Here is a 19472-nt window from a genome sequence, read left to right on the forward strand (position 1 = left end):
GTTACTTTTTGTCTACGTCTCATTATTTTCCCTTTTCATGGTAATGGCAGCGTACAGACTTCGCCAATTACAGTTTTATTTCCTACGAACTTGTTCAAACGACTTTCCCGTCTCGCTGTCGTTCTCTCGGTCTGATTCTGTTCCTCGCTCGTCTAGTTTGCTGTAGAGAGCAGTAGTGTTGTGCTGGTTTAGACTGATTTATGTAAGCATCCCAGAGAGGGCCATCCGTGTCGAATGTTTGTGTGTCGGCACACATGAATGCAGTGGAAATTAAATCCACATTCCACAAGATATAGATGTATCCAATGCTTAATTTGTGCATAATGAAATTCCAGAACAAGGACCGGACATGGATCCCAGAGTTTGTTTAATCCAACTTAACTTTAGTTTAAATACACTACCGTTCAAAGGTTTAAAATCAAGATGAAAAAAGATTTCTAATTCAAATAAATGTTGTTCTTTTGAACGTTCTATTTATTAAAGAATCATGAAACAGCGTATTTTGTTTTCCACAAAAAAAAAATATGAAGTACTGAAAATGTCTTCTACTGTCTTCATTAGGGCTGGGTATCGTAACAAAATGTTCGATACCGATACCTTGACTTCGATACCGGTTCCTGAACGATACCAATTTTATGTAACCAGTTTTAGTGATAATATTACCTAAATTTTTATTTCATTTTTCAGTTTGTTGACTTTTTCACAATCGTATTTTGAGCATGTAAAAAAGCACCAATGCTAAAGGTTTCTATGTTTCTGCGTGCTTATTGTTTCACTGACGTTGACGAGATTAACCACTTAGGTACCGAAATTTGGTTTCGAGACATGTTTCGATACTCGGTAGTACCGAGGCAATTCGGTCGGTACCTAAAAAGTATCGAACTTGGTACCCAGCCCTAGTCTTCATAAAGCTGTTTCTGGTGTTTTATCAAATTTAAATGTTTTTTACCACAGCTAAACTTTGTTATGTGCTCAGAAAGGCCATTTAACTATAGTGAAATTATGTGCGTGCTTCAGTGGCTTATTGTTTTATTATTCTTTCTTTTGTATACACATTTTTAAGTGCCGCTCTGAGAACGAAAAATAGCTCTTAAAGGGATAGTTCAGCCAAAAATAAAAACCCCGTCATCGTTTACTCACCCTCATGTCGTTCCAAACACTAATTACTTTCTTTCTTCTGAGGAACACAATTGGGAAACTTCTCCTTTTGTTTTCCATGTAAGGGTTTGGAACGACATGAGAGCGAATAAAAGATGACAGCATTTTAATTTTTGGCTGAACTATCCCTTTAAAGCTCTTTCCTGCATGACATTTTACCTCTCAAGCACTTCTCTTCTCTTCTTTCCCCTGTCTTTCTTTTGCCCTCCCAGTGTTTGCAGCCCTTGGATTTGTTCTATTCCTCCATTGTATTCTCTTGTTTGTGCTTGTTCTAATCCCTCACCTCCTCCTCCTGCTCCTGTTGCCCTTGTTCTCCGCCATTTGCATTGTTTACTGCCTGATATTTGTTCTTCATCTCTCAGTACTTCACTTTATGTTCCTCTCCCCTGGACTACTACTACTGCTAGTTTTCGGTTTAATATTCCTGCACTTCTGTGATGCTCTTTCACCCTCACCTTGAGGTTTCGTCATCCTCCCTTCTCAAGTCGTCTTCCTCCACTACAGACGTCTTTTCATATTTCATATCCGTCTGTTCTTTGACAGCGTCCAGATCCATTAGACTTTCAGCACAACTGTTGCATTTTCAGTTCACTACTTACAACCACCCTGCTGAAAAGATCAGCTTAGACCAGGTTGAATCTATATGATGGTGCTGGTCTTTTCAGCAGGATGTTTCTAATCTTCAAATCTTCACCCTTCATTACCATCCTCCATCCCTGACATCCCTCCATCTCCCCGTCTCAGAACCCCCCTCCTCTAACGGGACGGCGCTGGGACCCAGGTTAGGTCTTCAGAAGTCCAGTTCTCTGGAGAGCCTCCAGACAGCGATGGAGGAGGTCAGTAAGGACGAGGTGCCCTTCCACCGTCCTCGCGCACACATGGTCAGAGGCAGAGGATGCAACCTCAGCTTCCGCCACGCCATCGACAAGTCCTACGACGGGCCTTCGGAACCCGAGGATGGTGAGTTTGTGGAAATATTCAAATTCAGCATTAATTAAATAATTCAAAGAAACTTATTTTTAATCATAATTTAGACTAGGTTGTTTGTCCTTGTCTATTCGAATTTTTGAATTTGAATTTTTGAATTCAAATTTTTGAATTCTAGTTTGAATTCAAATTTTTGAATTCTAGTTTGAATTCGAATTTTATAATTACAGTTTTCATTTTAATTTGAGGTATTTCATTTTGTAATGCGTGTCACGTTTTATATATCTGTTTAGCTTTATTTTAATTTCGATTTTAGCCATTTTAGTACTTTAGTTTAACCGACTAGTAACCAAGGTAACTGTTTACATTTCTAATTTCTGAAAAAAAAATTGAATATTTTTATTTGATTTTAGCTTTATTTCAATCAACGACAATTAACAATAACAACCATAATTTATTAAAATAATTTCTTTAAATATTAATAATGTGATTTTTATTATTAATTTTATTAATTTATATATATACACACATTAATAAGAACATTTTTAATTAATAAAAACGTTTAATAATATGTATCTTAATGTATATTTTTAATTGAATTCTGCCTAGTCAAATATTTTCCAATTATTAAAAAAATACATAATAATTAATATCTTATTTTATTTACAGTTAGGAGTAGATTTATTAGTATAATAATGATCATTTTTTAGACATTTATTAAGTTATTGATTAAGTTTAAGTTAATGTTTAATTTGTGTTTTTAACTGATCATGACGACCAACATGAAAGTAATTTTTTTTTAATTAGTGCACCATCGGTTGCTCATGTCTAATGCAACATAACTCTTTTTATGCCCTCCAATATATTGTTAATGTTATTCTATAGTTGTGTTTTCATTTAAACAGAAGGCTTTCAGTGGGTTTCTGCAGTTTTTGCTCACAACAGCAAAAGTACACTAAAGTGTGTGTGCACTGCATACCATTTGAAGCATTTTGCTGAGCACAGTAGCGAGATTTTCATGAGTTCTGCCAAACATGTGCTAACAGTTTACAGCTGCATACCACTGAATCTCACATCTGCACCCTTCATATTCATTACTCTTATCAAAAAAACCTCTACATGCATTTTTTCCTCATTGTAGCATATGTGGAAATGAAAGTTCATTATTAAAATTCATTATTGGACAATATTCCAAACATAATGTAAAAGAGTTTCATGTTGACTTTAAAACTTCTAAAGTTGAGTGTGGTTGACGCTCCCTTAGCTCATTTGAGAGATGAATTTGACTCTCATGACTGGTTGGGCTTTGTGAGCCAGTGAGGAGTGAATCAGCAAATGCATCAGTATCACGAATTTCTGTCTGAAACTCCAGCAGCAAGTCAGCAAATTCAAGGGCACGTATCAACCCTGCTCTTTCTCATTGACATTAAAGACCCTTCTAAATGAGAAATAGAGGCAGAACCTAAGCAATAGCCAGAGCCTTCGATTGGAACCCATAAGGTGTCAGACTTCATGAATAAATGTCGATCTTTCGCACCTTTAGAGAAGGTGCTGGGTGAATGGAGGTTTATGGAGATCAGCTTTAGTAACAACCTATCCAGTGCAACAAGAGACTGAGGCTGAATCATGCCGAAAAATGTCCAGGCCACATTTCACATAAAAAGTAAAAATAAAGAAGTAAATAAAACTTCTTTCATAAAAAAATCAAGCATATTTTGGGTGCATTAAGGATGCAGATATCAAATATTATTTTTATTATATATATATATATATATATATATATATATATATATAATGTTTGTATGTGTGTGTGTGTGTGTGTGTGTGTGTGCGTTGCATTATGATAACAAGATTTTGTTGAGAAAATTTATGTAAAATGCAACAAAAAATGTATTTCTTTTTTTTATGAAATATGACATTGCCTAATAGACTTTAAATATATGTAAATAATTAATTGCTATTTAATCTTATATTTTTGTGCATGTTTGATTAGTTTTATTTTCAAATTTGCTGATATTTAGATTTTTATATGCTTATTTTTCTTTTAAAAAAGGCTAGAATGTGTAATTTTGTAATTTCGAATGCATAATCTTTTACGTTTAACTTGCAGGTAAATATAACAAAAAGAAAGACTTTCTTCATCATTTACTGACAAGCGAGAGTTTGTTTGGGAGCTTGTTGTTTGATTCCTTATGATAAGATGACATTAGGAGTTTGCTCATGTCTGTGTCTTTGTTCTTCACCAACAGATGACTCTGAGGAAGAGTCTGGAAGAGACACTCCCGCCAGCGGATCCTCTCGCCAGGAACTGGATGATGACAACAAGGTAAAGAAAAAGAAAACCAAAAAGAAGAAAGAGAAAAAGAAGAAAAAGAAGGAGGAGCCCGAAGACCCAGAGAAAAAGGCAAAGAAAAAAGGATTTGGATTGTTGAGGTACGAGTCTGACTGCTTGATATTCACACGCATCACGGTTTCACTCGAGCTTAAAGTTACAAAGGGAAATCTTCAAGACAAATGCAGTGATTTGTGTCAAATGATTCCCCAAAGTGTGTTGGATGCAGCTTTGCAGCTCTTAAAGGCCATATCATGGAAGCAGGACTATCCTGGGTCTTTTGAAATGAAGGAGTCTAGATTTGTCATTGTGCTGATCCATTGATATAGTGAGGTTATTGGAGAGGCTGAATAATGGGCCTCCTGGCGCAGCTGCATGTGGAGGCCTTCCGGTAATTTCAGCACCATGGTATTTGAGGACAAAACAAGTGAACTCACCAATATGCTGTCTTTGTGTGATTTTATAAATATAGCCAAACATAAAAGATGACAGACATACAGTGAAACCCATGTCTTTAAATGAGATCGACAGGCTTGCGTTTGATGGTTTTAATATTTGGACTTCATGCATAATCCCTTTCCCTCTTGACGGATATGAGAACTCTTTTCATATGTGAGATGAAAGATAATTGAATGGCAGTGCAAATCTCCTCTGTGAGGACTGACCCCTGTCCAGCTCTGACTGTCAATTGATCAAACTTGTTTTTTCATGGAAACCTTTGGAAACTGTCACTGTTAGCTTGTGAAGTTGACATGAAATTGTATTCACAACCCATTTGACTTCTCTAATGTGACATACTCATTTATTTATATAGCACTTTATACAATCCAGATTGTCTTAAAGGGATACTCCACTTTTTTTTTTGAAAATAGGCTCATTTTACAACTCCCCCAGAGTTAAACAGTTGAGTTTTACCGTTTTCGAATCCATTCAGCCGATTGTCTGATATTTAGAAGAACATCAGTAACCAGACAGTTTCTGGGCTCATTGACTCCCATAGTATATTTTTTTTCCTACTATGGAAGTCAATGAGACCAGAAACTGTCTGGTTACTGACATTCTTCTAAATATCAGACAATCGGCTGAATGGATTCGAAAACGGTAAAACTCAACTGTTTAACTCTGGGGGAGTGGTAAAATGAGCCTATTTCCAAAAAAAGTGGAGTATCCCTTTAAAGAAGCTTTACAGGGTTAAAGAGGGAAATTATGATTCAATGATTCAAACAGATTTCAATTCTGGTATAAAGCAGCAATAAATAGAAATAGTCTCATTGTTTAGCTGAGGTGTTGATCCAATTCAGTTATAAAGCAGCTCTGTAGATAGAAGTGATGTCATCGTCCAGCTCAGTTCAGTTCTCATCCGATGTGCAGTCGAATCAATAATATTGCTGAATATTAAGACTCAATCCCAATTCACCCCTTGGCCCTACCCCTTGTTTTCGAGTGTACCCCTTGGCCCTTAAAACGGAGTTACGAGGGCCAAGGGGTTGAAATATTCCCCTACGAAATGGAACAACCCTTCGTGAACCCGATACGTCGCCAGTCGTCGCGATGGCTCTGCCGTTACGTAGTTTTTACAGGATTTCTCCATGACAACGAGCGCAGCTGCTCTTAACTTTGAGGAAACAGGATGATTATAACATTCCTTCCACAAAATGTACGTCTTTTTTTTTATTTTGGAAAGGTAATTTATTATACAATTTCTTATAAATTGAATGGTGGTGTCATCTGGCACTAAATTTAAATATTTAACGATGTTGGGAGTGATTTGCGATGCATTCTGTGAACTTTCTCGTAGCCCTCCGTTTGGAGTTTGCCTCTGAAAAATCTCTGTTTCGATGGCTATGTAGGCCTACCCCTTCACCTTGGGATTGAGCCTAAGTGTCCCCAACTAAGCAATCTTAAAAAACAACCCCAAACTCAAAGAATCCAAACGCCATCAGTTCAGAATTGCCTCCACTCCACAAAGCATCTTTCAATAACACAAGCATTTACAAATGCTACGCAATATGACAAAGATTAGTTTTATACAAGTTATATTTTACTTTTAAGATGGCAATATTTACAATAATTTATTTTGTTTACAAAAATAACAATTTTCTCCATTTTTAAATATTTTAAAATATTTAATAAGCATTAAAAGCTACCTGTGTGTTTCCTTGTTTTAGAATCACAAAGATAGGATTAAAAATACATGCATATTTACAGTATAAGCCTTGCCAGTGACATGAGAAAAAAAAAATCGTCCGTAATCGACTTAACTTGTTCGATTAATCGCGATTATGATTTTAGCCCAAATCGTTCCTTCCATATTAACTGCAGCGATTTTCACGCAGTGGTCAAAGCGCCTCAACCACTGTGTTGAGAGTTGCGTTGAACCCATGACACGAGTCACGTGAAAGGGTCTCACAGTTCCTCTCTCTTTAACGCTGATGAAATTCCCAGAAATACGAACTCGGAGCCAAATATCAGTCAGCCAAACAGCTTGGACGTATTGGACCAGGGTTTTTGCCAAACAACTCGTATCACATCTCTGCTTTCCAATCTGCTTCCTTATTGAATTTGAAAAATGACTTAATTAGCCATTGTGTTATGGTGCAATTTAATCTAATTGTAAAGTCTTCACGGGTGCATTTCATCATCTTGGAAAAAGAAGAAGGCAAATTATAAACATGTGAGAGATTGATTCATGGTTTGTTTTTCAACTTTGTAGCAAAGCAAATTTCTTCCCTTTTATGGGTGGAAATGCTGTGTTTATCGTGTGACAGAGTATGGGTTTTGAAGACGGATGCGCTGTTTGTATGGACCGCAGTTACAAATGGGTTTGTGGGATGCTTTTAGCGTGACAACAATAGAGCATCAGATTTTTAGAGCTTTGCGCTTCATAGCTATCTTCGTGTTTTGCTGCCTGCCGTGAATGATTTAGATTCACTTTTCTTTCAGTGTCTTCACAATTAGAGGTATTTCATTGCATAAGCAAAGTGTCAGTGAAACGATGATTGAAGCAGTCTCTATTATTTGAGTTTCTTTTAGACATAAGTGTATAATAACGGATGTTTTGGCTGTGTGTGTTATGTGTGTATATATATATATATATATATATATATATATATATATACTGTATATATATCTTACATCTGTGGTGCTTTTTGAATTGTTTTCTTTTTTTATAAAAAAAACAATTTTATACACACACACACATATATATAGTAGTTTGTATGTAATATGTAGTATACATGCATATTAAAAATAAAATAAAATTGTATGTATATATATATATATATATATATATATATATATATATATATATATATATCGTCCTGTGTGTGTGTGTGTGTGTGTGTGTGTGTGTGTATATATATATATATATATATATATATATATATATATACATACATCTGTGATGCTTTTTAAATTACTTTTTTTTTTATAAAAATATTTTAAACAGACACACATATATATGGTATACATACATGCATAAATACATACATGCATATTAAAAATAAAATTATATATATATATATATATATATATATATATCATCCTGACAGCGTTTCTTAATAATTGAGTTTTTTTTTTTATACAGTGTATATACATTTTATATTGTTATATTTATATATATATATACATTAAATATCCCAATCCTATTTCAGTCACATTATGAAAGTATTGTGAATGAATGAATTGTGAATTTTGTGCATTTAAAAAACAGTTCTTGGTTTTAATGATACTGGATATTTACCAACTATTTGCTAAAAATCACTTAAAAGCCTGCTCTACAAAATCCATCCTTTTAAATATGGAAAATCATCATGCAACATCAAATAAATAAAACCCTCTCATGTGTTTTTCTTTGACATTGAACACAAATTTTGACATTCTCACTCACACACACGCACGCACGTCTGCTGCTTCCCAATCCGTCCACCTCAACTCCGTTTAGCTTTCCAAATCAGAACCAACAAATCCAACGAGGCATCAAGCCAATTAGCACGCCTGTACCTCCTCTACCCAGAATGCATCACACAAGAGTCGTGTCGCACAGTGAGATTACACAGCAACCCTCGTCTTACGTTCCTAAGCCAACAGCGCTTAGACGTATACTAGTTTAGCTATAAACACGCTCATAGTGTTTGTTTATGAGTGAGCAGATGGCTTTGACAGTAATCTGAAATGGAGATGATTCTTTAATTTACTTAAATTTAGCATTTGGCTCTGTTTAATCCCTGGGTGATTTGAACGAATTCCCGCTGCGCTCTTGACATGTTTGTGATGCTCTCACAGTTTGGTGTTTTTAAAGTTGTAGGTTGTTTTTTTGTGTGCAAAAGTTGTACTATTATGGATGTTTGCTTTTGATTCATGTAGAAAAGATCATTTGTGTTTGAGATTCTGTACAGTAACGGCAGCTGAGCTGTGCACAGCCTTTTACGACTCCGTAGAGGAACATTTATCCTTGGCTTCAATTACAGAGCCTATAAAACAGCTAATACTTACTACTTTGTGAAAACAAGCATTAGCGACTGACGACCTAACGGAAATGGGTCTAAAGCGTGGTTATATTTTGAGTTTACAAGAAAGTTTTAATGGTATTTGCATTGTCATGAGGTTAAGTTTGGCCTGATAGCTTTTTAAGTATTTTCTAAGCCATTTAATGAAGCAGTTGACATGGCGTTTTGCAAGATTTATTTTGTCTGCCATGTAAAAATGCATCTTTGTTAATGCATGGAGTAGTTGAAATTTAGTTTTTATTACCCTCACAGAAATAAACAAATGGGTTGATTTGGTTTTAGGAGGTGATTTACGGGCAAATGGTGTGTGTGAAAAGTAGCTAGTATGTTTATCTGCGTCTGCACACACACAAATGACATTGGGTGCACATATAATCATACAAAGACGCTTATAATGGATTCCATATCTGTGTTTATTGTGTATAATTCTAGCGGATATTTAGCATGGCACACATGCTTCAGCGCGGTGTGAGATGGACACATCATGTTTTATTTGCCGTCTGAGTGGGAACATATGAAGCTGTTAACACAATCGCTCAGTGCAGCCTGCGAGAGGCTAATTACTGAAATCTGTTTCTAAAATTGAACCCCATTCTGCAATGATTTCCTCATTTATTCATGCCGATGTGTTCTGTCAGTCAGGCGTTGTGGACTAAAAACACATATTCATATTAGCAGAGAAGGCACACTGACTTATGAATATTAATGAGCTTTTGCATACTTAATCGCTCGTGGCAGGCCCTCCTCTCCATGTTTGTTTGTGAAGGTTCATATGAAGGTTCATCTGTGCCTTCAAACTTCACAAGTCTCTCAAACTTTTTTGAACCTAATGAAACGCTTAGATCGTCTATGAGGGGTATTAAAGCCTCTGTGTATTAAAACAAGTCAAGATGGCAGTTTAAGACGAAACTCAGTCAGTTTATATAAAGAATAACTTTTGTAAAATGATGACAGACATCCTGCCCATATTTAGGTTTATACGATGGGAACCAGGTGCTGTGCAAAGACATGAAAGCACCATAAAAGCATCCTAAAATTAGTCCATATGCCTCATGCACTCCATTCAAAGTCTTATACGATAGCTTTCTGTGACAAACAGACTTATTCACTAATAGTTTTGCCTTGACAATCTTGTTTGACAATGTTCTCTATTCACCTTGAAATGAGCAACTTGGATGTTTGGTTATAATACAATCTTACATAGAACACAAAAGGACAGATTTATATTATATTATATGAATTATTTTATATTTCACAATAGGGCTGCACGATTCTTGCTAAAATGTGAATCACGATTTTTCTCCATGGGAATTGAGATCTCGATTCTCTTACACGATTCTCTTTTTTTCCCCATCCAAAATGTATTGCACTCAAGTAAAAAAAAAAAAAAAACACAAGACAGTCTAATAAAGTGCAGTAACAAAAAAAAAAATCTAAATTGTTTAAGCTGGTTCTTTGGGGCTAGCCTATGTAGCTGTCTGTGTATTACTGTCATGAACTAAAAGTAAGTGTAGGCTATATTTAATATTTTCTGGCTAGTTTACTATAGCTTTTTTTAGAATCAGACATCACACTTTCACCCAAACTGAATAATTACAAACAAGTTTAAATGGGTAGCCTAAATCTTCTAAAGAACAGAGGGGACAGAGCCTTCGCTGTTGCTGGCCCTAGGCTCTGGAACAGCCTTCCAGTTTATATCAGAGCTTCTCAATCTTTAACTGTTTTTAAATCCTCTCTTAAAACATATTTTTTTTCTTTAGCTTTTAGCTCATTGTGAGTTTTTGTTATGAATGTGTGGTTTGTCCTTGTATTTTCTGTCTTTTCTTTTTTTTCTTCATCATGTGTATTGTTCAGCACTTTGGTCAGCCTTGTTTGCTGTTTTTAAATGTGCTATATAAATAAACACAAACTTGAAACTTGAAACTTCTATAAATATTTGAGTCTTCATATCTAAAACTCTCCAAAATGCTCTATGTGAAACTGCGGTCTTCCAAACTTTCGTGTTGTTTGAAGACCTCTCTCTCTCTCTCTCTCTCTCTCTCTCTCTCTCTGCCCTTTCAAGCGCAGCAGTTTCTATTCTACATCATCACTCACTGATCAAACTAGGCTTTGGCGGGACTAATATGTGCTTAAGCGGCCTCCAAAAAGCAGACGATCTGACGGTTTTAGAAGATTAACAAACCGAAATTAAAAAAACAGACCCGCCCTATTTGAGACAAGCTTTTATTTACCCAAACCTGCAGCCACACAGGCGTGTAAAAGATACAGGCGTCTATGGGACTCGCCTATTATTTTTATATAAGTTTTAAGGTACTTCAGTTCTTGTTAAAACTTACTAGACATTGTGTTAATTTTGTCCCTCAAAAGTGTGCTTTCACTTTAATTGAGCGCGCGTTTCACAGCTGCTCACGCGCTGCCCCTGCTCCCGGTGAATACTTTGATTAACATGCAAGCCCCCCAAAAAATATGCGCTGCTCACATGCAACAACTTTAATTTAGACATTCCCTGATGAAACGTCCGCATGACTGATTTGTCAATTATTGTTTTGTTTTTGTGTGAGTGTGACCAATATAACGCGTGAATGCAGCATGATCTGAATGCAGGGAAATACACGGAAGTGAATCGCCATCATTAAGAAATGAGATCGCATTTATGTTTGAATCGAGATCGTGATTTTTTTTCGATTAATCGTGCAGCCCTATTTCACAATATGAGCAGTTGCAATATGAGCTTTTTTTCTATTATCATGAGTGCATCTATTATCATAGAGTCCGAATTTAGTGTAAACCGAATGAGAACATGGATCCATCATGCCTTGTTACCACTGTGCAGGCTGGTGGTGGTGGTGTAATGGTGTGCGTCATGTTTTCTTGGCACATTTTAAGCCCCTTAGTGCCAATTGGGCATCGTTTAAATGCCACGGCCTACCTGAGCATTGTTATGGCCACCATGTCCCCATCCTCTGATGGCTACTTCCAGCAGGATAATGCACCATGTCACAAATCTCGAATCATTTCTAATTGGTTTCTTGAACATGACAATGATTTCACTGTACTAAAATGGTCCCCAGAGTCACCAGATCTCAACCCAATAGAGCATCTTTGGGATGTGTGGAACGGGAGCTTCGTGCCCTGGATGTGCATCCCACAAATCTCCATCAACTGCAAGATGCTATCCTATCAATATGGGCCAACATTTCTAAAGAATGCTTTCAGCACCTTGTTGAATCAATGCCACGTAGAATTAAGGCAGTTCTGAAAGCGAAAGGGGGTCAAACACAGTATTAGTATGGTGTTAATAATCCTTTAGGTGGGTGTATGTGCACGCTCATTTGTGTAATACAGACACACAGCGAGAGTGCCAGTTTAAGCGTACACTGTTGTATTGAGCCTGGACACCACAAGCAGTATCCCATGACACACTCCTCGTCTTCCATCTCCTGCACATTGTGAACGGCGTTCTGAGACAGCCGTGTGATTGATGGACTTCTCTCCAGCAGGCCCGGTCTCAGCGAACGCTGCTCTGACGGTAAAGGTTAACAGCCTCTTTCCCATCAGAGACACGTCTGGCCTGAAAGTGGTCAAATCACATTAACCTTTACTTTCACGCCTTTTTAATATTAGCAAGTGCTGCATAAAGAAAATCCTCTCATGGAGATTCAACACGCACAAGTATAGAGGAACAGCATGGGTGGTAGTTTCAACTTTTTTTTTTCACAGGCAAACTATTATAGGAAGTTTTAAAATGGTTATAAATTAAAAATTTAGCACTAAATGCCAGGGCGTTACTAGCGGTTTAGCTTATGTGTTTTGAGTGGTTGTTGGCACGTTGCGTGCAGTTACTCGGTGGATTCTGACTTGTCCAAGTCCATAGTCAAGTTTTAAAGACTCCTAATTTTGTATCCTAAATTATAAAAGTTTACATACATCCAAGGTCAAAAAACACTTTAATTTGATCATAATAAACATTACAGCATCACCTCAAAGATTCGGTCTCTCTAAACCCCTCCTTCCTTCGAGCACCCTCTGCTCTGATTGGTCAGACAGCCCAGTCTGTTGTGATTGGTCTACTGCTTACAGTACTTGTCTGAAGCCAAACGCCCATTACCATATCTGAATTTCAGCTCCAGAGGCTTCCTCAGCTCTTGCTACACAGTGATACGAACAGTTTTTCCGGATCAATTCCAACACAAATGAAAGTGAAGTGCAATGTAAAGTTGATTCGCAGCACGGAAAACCGCGTCTTTTCGACATGTCGACAACATGATCCAAACTCCAGCTACAACTACAGTGTTTGAGAGCAGGGTAAAGTAGACGTTGTTCACGGTAAGCCAATGAAGACCCATGGGCTGTTTAACAGGAAGTGAGACTGAAATTGCTGATGACTCGTTTTGGCAGTTCAGAATCGATTCTTTCTTTTAGGAGACAATATCTTTATTTGTCATGCACTTTCATTTTTAAAACTTTGAAGACCTTTTACATTCACAAACAGCTATATTACACACTGCGTGAAAGTTAAAGGGTTAATTCACCCAAAAATGAAAATTCTGTCAGTATTTACTCTCCAAACCCGTAAGACCTTCGTTCATCTTCAGAACACAAATTAAGATATTTCTGATGAAATCTGAGAGCTGGATCACTCCTCCATACTAGTCCATAGGATTCTTGAGGGAATGAAACATGTCGGCCTCGAAAAGTTATTAAAGACATCGTTAAAATAGTCGTTAAAATAAATATCGTGAAATAAAGTCGTTATTTTTGTTGTTTTTTGCGCACAAAAAGTTTTCTCGTCGTTTGATAAACTTAAGATTGAGCCACTGTCGTCACTTGGACTATTTTAACGATGCCTTTAATAACTTTTCGAGGCCGGCAAGTTTCAATCCCTCAAGAATCCTATGGACTAGTATGGAGTGATCCAGCTCTCAGATTTCATCAAAAATATCTTCATTTGTGTCCCGAAGATGAACGAAGGTCTTACGGGGTTGGAACAAAATGAGGGTGAGTAAATACTGACAGAATTTTCGTTTTTGGATGAACTAACCCTTTAATACTAAAAAAAAAAAGAATAATGGAGGACTTTAATATGTCCGAAATCACTTATAATTTCGCTTCAGAATCCTTTTATTTAACGCCGTGGGTGAAGACGAATGTTTTCAGATGGACATCATATGGTACAAAAGTCCATAAACGTCATCTGTCTGAATATTAGATACGGAGATGTCGCTCCAGTCTCGCAGCGAGTGACAGATGCATGCTGTCAAACGACAGTCAAAGTGTCATTCTTACAGCGGATCGTCGGCCGTTTTGATTGATATGCGCTTTATGGAAGACGCCATCTGCAGCTTGGACACATGCCACTCAAAACTAGCAAGACTTTACAGTTTGGTCAAATGTGTAAAACATAACGCACATCTGATTTTAAAGCGTTTAACGCCAGAAGGACAAGATTTGTGTCACAGAATGTAATGTGCTTATCACCTCACTGACACTGGGGGAATACTATTTGACAACTTTTAACTGTTTTGATAAATCTGCATCATTAGTGCGATGTCTGAACATATTGGTTTTCTGCACTATTTGAAGATGATAGAGAATATGAGTTATCCAATTAGTGTCAAAATTTGGTATGTAGAGTACATTATCATTGCAAGAGCTCTATTTCACTGAACATCCATTTCTTTTAATTGTACAGTAGCTCCATATGATATGAGTAACACTAACATTTAAACATGTTTGTGTTTGAGAAAAACATTTACATTTAGTATAATATTAAACGTGACTGTCAGTGTCTAATGTTGAAGTAGTCATGATCATTTTTTTTATAGCTTTTTAAATATAGCTTTATTTTATCAGTGAGATTTTCAATGGTTTGGGATTAATATGATAATCCCCTTTTACTGTGTTTTTGAGACTAATTATAGTTACTGTGTTTAATCCGTCAAACCTCTTTTCTGACTGTAACTCATTTATTGTTTCCTTTTCCTTCATTTCTCCTTGTTAAAAACTCTGTTTGTCCTTGATTATCAACTAAAAGTCACCCAATGAAGTCATATACGAGCATTGTGGGAAATGCTTTTTCTAATACTAGAATATACACTTTGAAATATTGCATTTAGTTTTTCTACCAACTGAAATATGATAGTTTTGAGGCTCTTGTTGATAAATAGTTGATTGGGTTTTATGGGTGTTTGTCACTTGGCACTTGTCTAAATGGTGTCCTAAATGGTTACTTACTAGTAGTTGATTTGCAGTTGTCGGGGTGTTGTAGATGTTTGTTAAGGAGTGTCTAGGGTGTTCAGATGATGATGTGGTGTTGTTGTCTCCCATTTTATCATCCTCCATGTAGAAGTCTGATCGATTTTGTTGATGTGTGAACTGATATTTGACTCATTTCATTAGCCTCAGAGAAATATATGTGTTAAATAAATGAATAAATGGGTTCAATTGTGGTTGGGAAGAGCCATTATAAAGAAACATAACACACTACAGTTCAACCTTTTTCACTTTTGATGAAAATTAACATATTTTATTGTTTTTATTTAGCAATGATTCATTAAATTGACCAAATTGACAGTAAAGACATTTATAATGTTAATAAAAGATAGTTTTTCAAATAAATGCTTTCTACTAATCAAAGAATCCTAAAAAATGTATTATGATTCCCAAAAAAATATGAAGCACAACTGTTTTATATATATATATATATATCACATATATACAAACGATTAATCGCGATTAATCACATCCAGAATAAAAGTTTGTGTTTACATAATATATGTGGGTGCACTGTGTATAATTATTACATATTATATATAAATACACACATGGATGTATATTTAAGAAAAAAAATATTGTTTTTAAAAAAATATTAAAAATATTTTATATAATATAAATTATATATAATTCTATATATTTTATTTTGAATGCGATTAATCATATATATATATATATATATATATTTTTTTTTTTTATCAAATAAATTCAGTCTTGGTGAGCATAAGAGACTCTTTTGAATCTTACCGACCCCAAAATGTTTGAACAGTAGTGCATGTGTGAAAAGATTTATTGTAAAATGAACTTGAAAAATTCAACAACAAAAAAATACTTTTTTAAGGCATAAAAACATTGATCAGACAGGAACCAGCGAGCGGGATCTTAAAAGACAGAGGCAGATCCGCTCCTGACAGTTTTACCTAATTAGAAAGATCCTTAAAAACCAGACGGCGGAGAAACAGGCATTAATATGCAAACATAATGATCAGCTTAGCAGTACGTCCCCAGTTCCCGTGGATCAGCCTGTCTGTCTGTGTGAAAATTGAGGTTTGGTCTGCTAAAATATGAGCCTCCGGGTTAGACTGATAAATTGCAACACTCAGTAAACTCGAGTCAATCGATAAACCGAGAGCTGCCAGCGCAGAGCCGGAGAAAAAGCTCTTCACCAAGACGGCTTAAGTATTGTAGGTTACATCACGACATAATTGGGTTTTAGATTTTGTAATTACAGCGCATGCATATGATTCTCATCAACATTTGTGTCATTTTGTCTCATTTCACACATCTTCGCCCTTAACGTTAGCCTGTAATTTTAATTGTAAATTTTAAGTCTCCCAAGAGCTACATAGACCATCTTAATCTCAGGTTAACAACCAAAGTGATGCTAATTCACTTTGCAAACTCAATTTAGACCATATTAAACTGTTAGTTTGCTACCTTGGGCTACGCTGACAACTTTTAGAAGTGTAATCAGCTTCCAAGGGCATGTTTCGCATTTACTACGACAATCGAATCCACCTGAGCGCTTCAGGCCTCAGGTAGATTGAGCCATCAGCTGGGTTTTCATGACACACGGGCTGAATCGCAAACTAGTGTTGGGAAACATAGAGCTTAGCTAGCCTTAGTCTCAGCATGAAGTCTGGTCCAATTTGCAGCTTATTATGGCCAAGAACTGACAGATATGACATGTAAAGTTGCCAGTGTAATTCAGTTTGTTTGTTCGTGACATGTAGGTTTAGTTTAGGGGCATGTCCACATGAGAGATGGCAGAGAGCAGCACTGCAGTGTATGGTAGTGAATGACTTTGCTTTTCAAAAATATGAATAACATGCTTTGGTAAATCATAATTGTGGTGATAACATTCCAGGATTTTTCTCCATATAATGGACTTCAATGGGAACCAAACGGTTCAAGGTCCAAAAGACAGTTTCAGTGTAAACTGTAAACTGTTCAAAGGGCTTTAAACGATTCCAGACGATGAATAAGGGTCTTATAAAGCGAAACGATTGCTCATTAAAAAAAATATATATAACAAAGTTTAAGTTTTATAAGCTCAAATGGTCGCCTTGATCTGTTAGGGTTAGGGTTAGGGTGTGATGTGCGTTCGTGACTCTCCTATTCAAACTCATTTTATCAAAATGAACAAATCTTTTCCCGAGTCAACTCGTTAATTTCGTTCGTTGAATGAACCAACTGACACGAAAAAAGATTTGTTCGTTTTGATGAACGAGTTCGAACAGGAGAGTCACGAACGCGCATCACAGAACAGAGCAAGGTGACCATTTGAGCTTATAAAACTTAAACTTTGTTATTAATTTATTAAATGAGCGATCGTTTCACTTGATAAGACCCTTATTCATCGTCTGGAATCGTTTAAAGCCCTTTGAACAACATGCAGTTTGCACTGAAAGTGTCTTTTGGACCTTGAATCGTTTGGTTCCCAGTAAAGTCCATTATATGGAGAAAATGCTGGAATGTTTTCATCATTCTTTTCGACTGAAGAAAGAAAGACATGGATATCTTTGATGACATGGGGGTGAGTAAATTATCAGCAAAAGTTTTTTTTTTTTTTTAAAGTGAACTACTCCTTTAAGAAGATCCCACATTATTTATTATGTTTTTACAATAGCAGCAATCACCTAACTTTGGAAATGTTCAATACCATGGTTAGCATAGTCAGTTTCCATGAGGATCAGATCCCTCTGTACTGTATTATGTTCACAATGAAAAATGTTGTGTGGCCAATAATCAAGTAGAGTTGTGCGAGCTCTGTGTTGCGTGATGACCGGCGCTGCTCTCACACGGATTGAGCAAGACTGCGGCACATTGATATTCAGGCCACGACTCCCTCTGGTTTTAATGAGAGTGCTTAAGGGCAAGGCAGAGCTAGCATGCCAGCTGCCGGTATTAGATCGCTCCAGCCTAATGAGATAAATACAGTCATTAGTGCGTGTGTGGGGCTGGGAAATGGAGTACTATTGAGGCATAACACACAGGAGACACGGCGAGGGGATGCAGGATCCAACCGGACCCTTCAATCGCTCGTGGACCAGCATTTAGATCATGTAGTCACGACTTATCTTCAGCAAACATGCATGTACGTTATGTCAGTAAACTGAAGCCTCAGGCGATATCTGTGTCAAATTAAAAAGAAATGTAGGAATCTTGGGAGCGGAGGTTTGCGAGGACTCCTGACTAGAGTGTGCGTTTGTGGACTTAACCCTAACCCTAATTCTCAATTGGTAATTGATGTTGTGCAGTTGTCATTGTTATTCAAATATATGTTTATCATGAAAAATGTCAAGAAATATTCAGGTCATTTTTCACAAAAGAAAAAAAAAATCCTCTATTTGCATTATGATAATGAAGCCCATTTTTAGGACCATTAAGATTTTTTTTAGCTTTGTGACATGACAATTAAGCACATTTTCCTTCTCCCCAAATTAGTCGCCTTCGATAGTGCGAAAACATTTTTATTCTCATAACTGTAATGAAAAATTATAATAATTTTCATTTATAATGTTTTTTTTTATGTTATATATTATGATATTTCCATATTTACATAAAATACAGCTTTAACACTATTTGTTCTATGATTATATAATACTAATGTTTTAAAAAATAGTATATTCATATAAATAATATAGTAAAAAAAAGTACAATTGTAAGTTTGCATCATGATATTATTTGTTAAACTGAATTTAATTTATGCAATATAATATTGAATATTCTGAATACAATTATTTGATTGATATCTGTTCATAGAATGAAAATGTTATTTATTTATTTTTATTGAATGTAAATGTGCTTAAATGTCATGAAAAGAATATCACAATCAATGCAAAAAATGTTCCTATCAGAAAAAAAAGGTACAAAAGCTGTCACTGGGGCTGTACCTTTTCAAAAGGTACACTTTTATACCCAAAGGCTGCCTATTGGTACCTTAGTGGTACATATTAGCACCTAAAATGTGCATATTAACACTTAAAATCTTTAGCGCCTAAAATGTACATATTAGTACCTAAAATGTACATATCAGTACCTAAAATGTACATATTTCCACCTAACATGTACATATTAGCACCTAAAATGGACATATTAGCACCTAAAATGTACATATTAGCACCTAAAATGGACATATTAGCACCTAAAATGTACATATTTCCACCTAAAATGTACATATTAGCACCTAAAATGTACATATTAGCACCTAAAATGTACATATCAGTACCTAAAATGTACATATTTCCACCTAAAATGTACATATTTCCACC

The 19472-nt window shown here is 35.9% G+C and overlaps 1 protein-coding gene across 2 annotated transcripts in view; it reads left to right on the forward strand.

The window, feature by feature from the left end:
- Window positions 1-19472, forward strand: part of pard3ba (par-3 family cell polarity regulator beta a) — a 178028-nt gene that overhangs the window by 116679 nt on the left and 41877 nt on the right. For both annotated transcript variants that reach the window (XM_039648339.2, XM_039648340.2), the window contains exons 17-18: window positions 1903-2118; window positions 4335-4518. In XM_039648339.2, the coding sequence (XP_039504273.2) occupies window positions 1903-2118; window positions 4335-4518 (400 nt within the window). The remainder of the gene's footprint in view (window positions 1-1902; window positions 2119-4334; window positions 4519-19472) is intronic.

Source organism: Pimephales promelas, chromosome 6 (assembly GCF_988280905.1).
Source record: "Pimephales promelas chromosome 6, fPimPro1.hap1.1, whole genome shotgun sequence".
Lineage (NCBI taxonomy): Eukaryota > Metazoa > Chordata > Actinopteri > Cypriniformes > Leuciscidae > Pimephales > Pimephales promelas.